Genomic DNA, 2,242 nt, shown 5'->3' with positions numbered 1-2,242 from the left:
TATCTTTCACCAACAATTCTTTCTCATGGACATTATCCAAATCTGTCCACTGCTCTCCTATATATGGCTAAAGGATGATGCATATTAGGCCCTTTAATAGAGATCTTGGATACTTTGGGAAGGCCAAAGAACCCAAATGTACAAGTATAATTTGTTCGTGTATAAACATCAATAAGGGTACGGACAATACAACCATAAATCCTTATTCCACTTACATTTCCTTTATTATCATCAATATGTTGTTCATAGAATACCATACTAGCACTCTTTTCAGTATAAACATAACAATATGTGAGATACAATAGCATAGATATAAATATGTCTTCAACATGCACACCAGAACACTGCCACCTTCAACAAAGGACTTGGAGAAATGGGAAGCACAACTTAACATGTAGGAAGATGGACACCAAAATTCTAAGCAAACTTTTGGGCCTCACATAGTATAGTGACTGCTTGATTTTGAAACGCGTTGCTCTTGAATTATAAACTATTTTACAATTCACTCCTTGAAGCTGACCTTGAGCCTTCATCAATAGTTCTTGCTTAGAATTGTCATTCATTGACTGTCATGTATTCTCCTTAATTTACTCATGAGCATTAAGCACAAACATTTGTAGAAGTACTCTCTAAGCATCCATAACTAATGGCTCATAGAAGGCCATGGCAATACCCTGAAGTAGTGCGGTCGGTGAGTCGAATGTATTAAAAGTGTTAAAAAGCATCTGAAATGCCTTTAAAGCACATAGATGGATTTGTTTCCATTCTTTCGGTTCTTCAATATTGCTATCAATCATTGTAATTTCAAGCAGCTGCTTCTTGAACCTTCTAGTTTGTTTTGTATGTATGCAACTGAATCTTTAATATTTGCCTCTGGATTCTCTTTCGAGTACAATGGCACCATGTTCAGTTTTCCGTCTTTCATCTCTTTCTGAAATGATTTTGCATCAGTTTGAAAACAACAATAATAAAACAAATAGACATGAAAATTATGGTGATGGAGTAGTATAACCTCATAGCTTTGAATGTAATTCAGTAAGCGAGCTGAGAGCATTAACAATGTGGTAATTTTGCTATAACGGGTTCCTAGAGAGTTCTGTGGGTGCTTTGGACTTGCAAGATAACATGCGGGGAGAAACATTGCTTGTACAACTATGGAGAGCATGCCAACTCGAAGGTATTCATCAATTGATGGTGCATGTTTGCTTCTACTCCACTCAGATTCCCTCAACCACACATCGAACGCTTCTCGCCACTTCATATATGACAATAGATTTAAACTTGCTCAAATTACAGTTACTAACATAAAAGTATGCACATCGATTTTTAAATGATGGACATGAGAAACTTACGAAATCTTGAAAAAGTGTTTTCATATCATGACCTTGTTGGTTGAAAATCTTCAATGTAATATCACATACTAGATCATCAAGAGTATCAAAAATGACTTTACTATGCCCAGATAAACCTTCTCCTTCCCACCTATAACCATTCAATTAATTAGGAATATTAAAAAATAACAATGCACAGATTCTTCAACCTTCATGCAGCAACTAATTAGTACCTTTGGACTGCTTCGGTGAGGCATTGTAATTCATCCAATGAACCATGCTCATCAAAAAAATCATCTGCAACTGTATCTAAGATTGCACTTTTAGCCATAATTTTCCGCACCTCTAAGTCCAAGGGAAGGGAAATGGGAGTAGTAGCACCAAAGTAACAATATGATGTGTTCTCTCGTCTGAAGCCCATGTTGGCAAGGCCCGTATCTTTGGACCACCTAGTATAATGTATTGATATCGTATAATAGAGAATCAATTAAATAACTAAACAGAGTAAAAGATTAAAAAAAAGTGATACATGCTGTCAAGTAGACACACATTACTTTTCTTCTCAAAACCAAAAAAAGGGACAAGGAAAAAAAAACGAGTATTTATTAGTTCGCCTAGAAATGAGGAAAGCCATGTAGGTTGGTTTTATCTTGAGAACTACCTCTTTAATTCCTTGAGTTCAGTCCTGTAGACTGATTGGCGAAACATGATATTTTTTATAGCAAGTTGGATAATGTCGTCAAGACATGTGAGCCTGCAGTTTTGCATAATTCATTTAATGTCACCAACCATAGTGTTTACATATACCGAGTACTTAATTGCTGTATGTGGTACCTGCAAAAGAAAGACTTTCCAATCCAAAGGTTATAGCCTTTAGTTCTTTCTATGTACATCCGGTGCTCCAGATGATC

General features: G+C 36.0%; 1 protein-coding gene across 1 annotated transcript; it reads right to left on the bottom strand.

Moving 5' to 3' along the window:
* Positions 1–793: 793 nt before the first annotated feature.
* On the bottom strand, positions 794–1,752 carry LOC103698256 (S-linalool synthase-like). The gene is made up of 4 exons (XM_017840857.2): positions 1,565–1,752; positions 1,353–1,482; positions 1,013–1,255; positions 794–931 (listed from the first exon to the last, which is right to left on the bottom strand). Exons 1-4 carry the CDS (start codon positions 1,750–1,752, stop codon positions 794–796), a joined length of 699 nt encoding a protein of 232 aa, XP_017696346.2.
* Between the last annotated feature and the right edge of the window lie 490 nt (positions 1,753–2,242).

This window comes from Phoenix dactylifera, chromosome 4 (assembly GCF_009389715.1).
Source record: "Phoenix dactylifera cultivar Barhee BC4 chromosome 4, palm_55x_up_171113_PBpolish2nd_filt_p, whole genome shotgun sequence".
NCBI classification, from domain to species: Eukaryota; Viridiplantae; Streptophyta; class Magnoliopsida; order Arecales; family Arecaceae; genus Phoenix; species Phoenix dactylifera.
The sequence above is the reverse complement of the archived record's forward strand: the minus strand, read 5'-3'. Positions and strand labels throughout refer to the sequence as shown.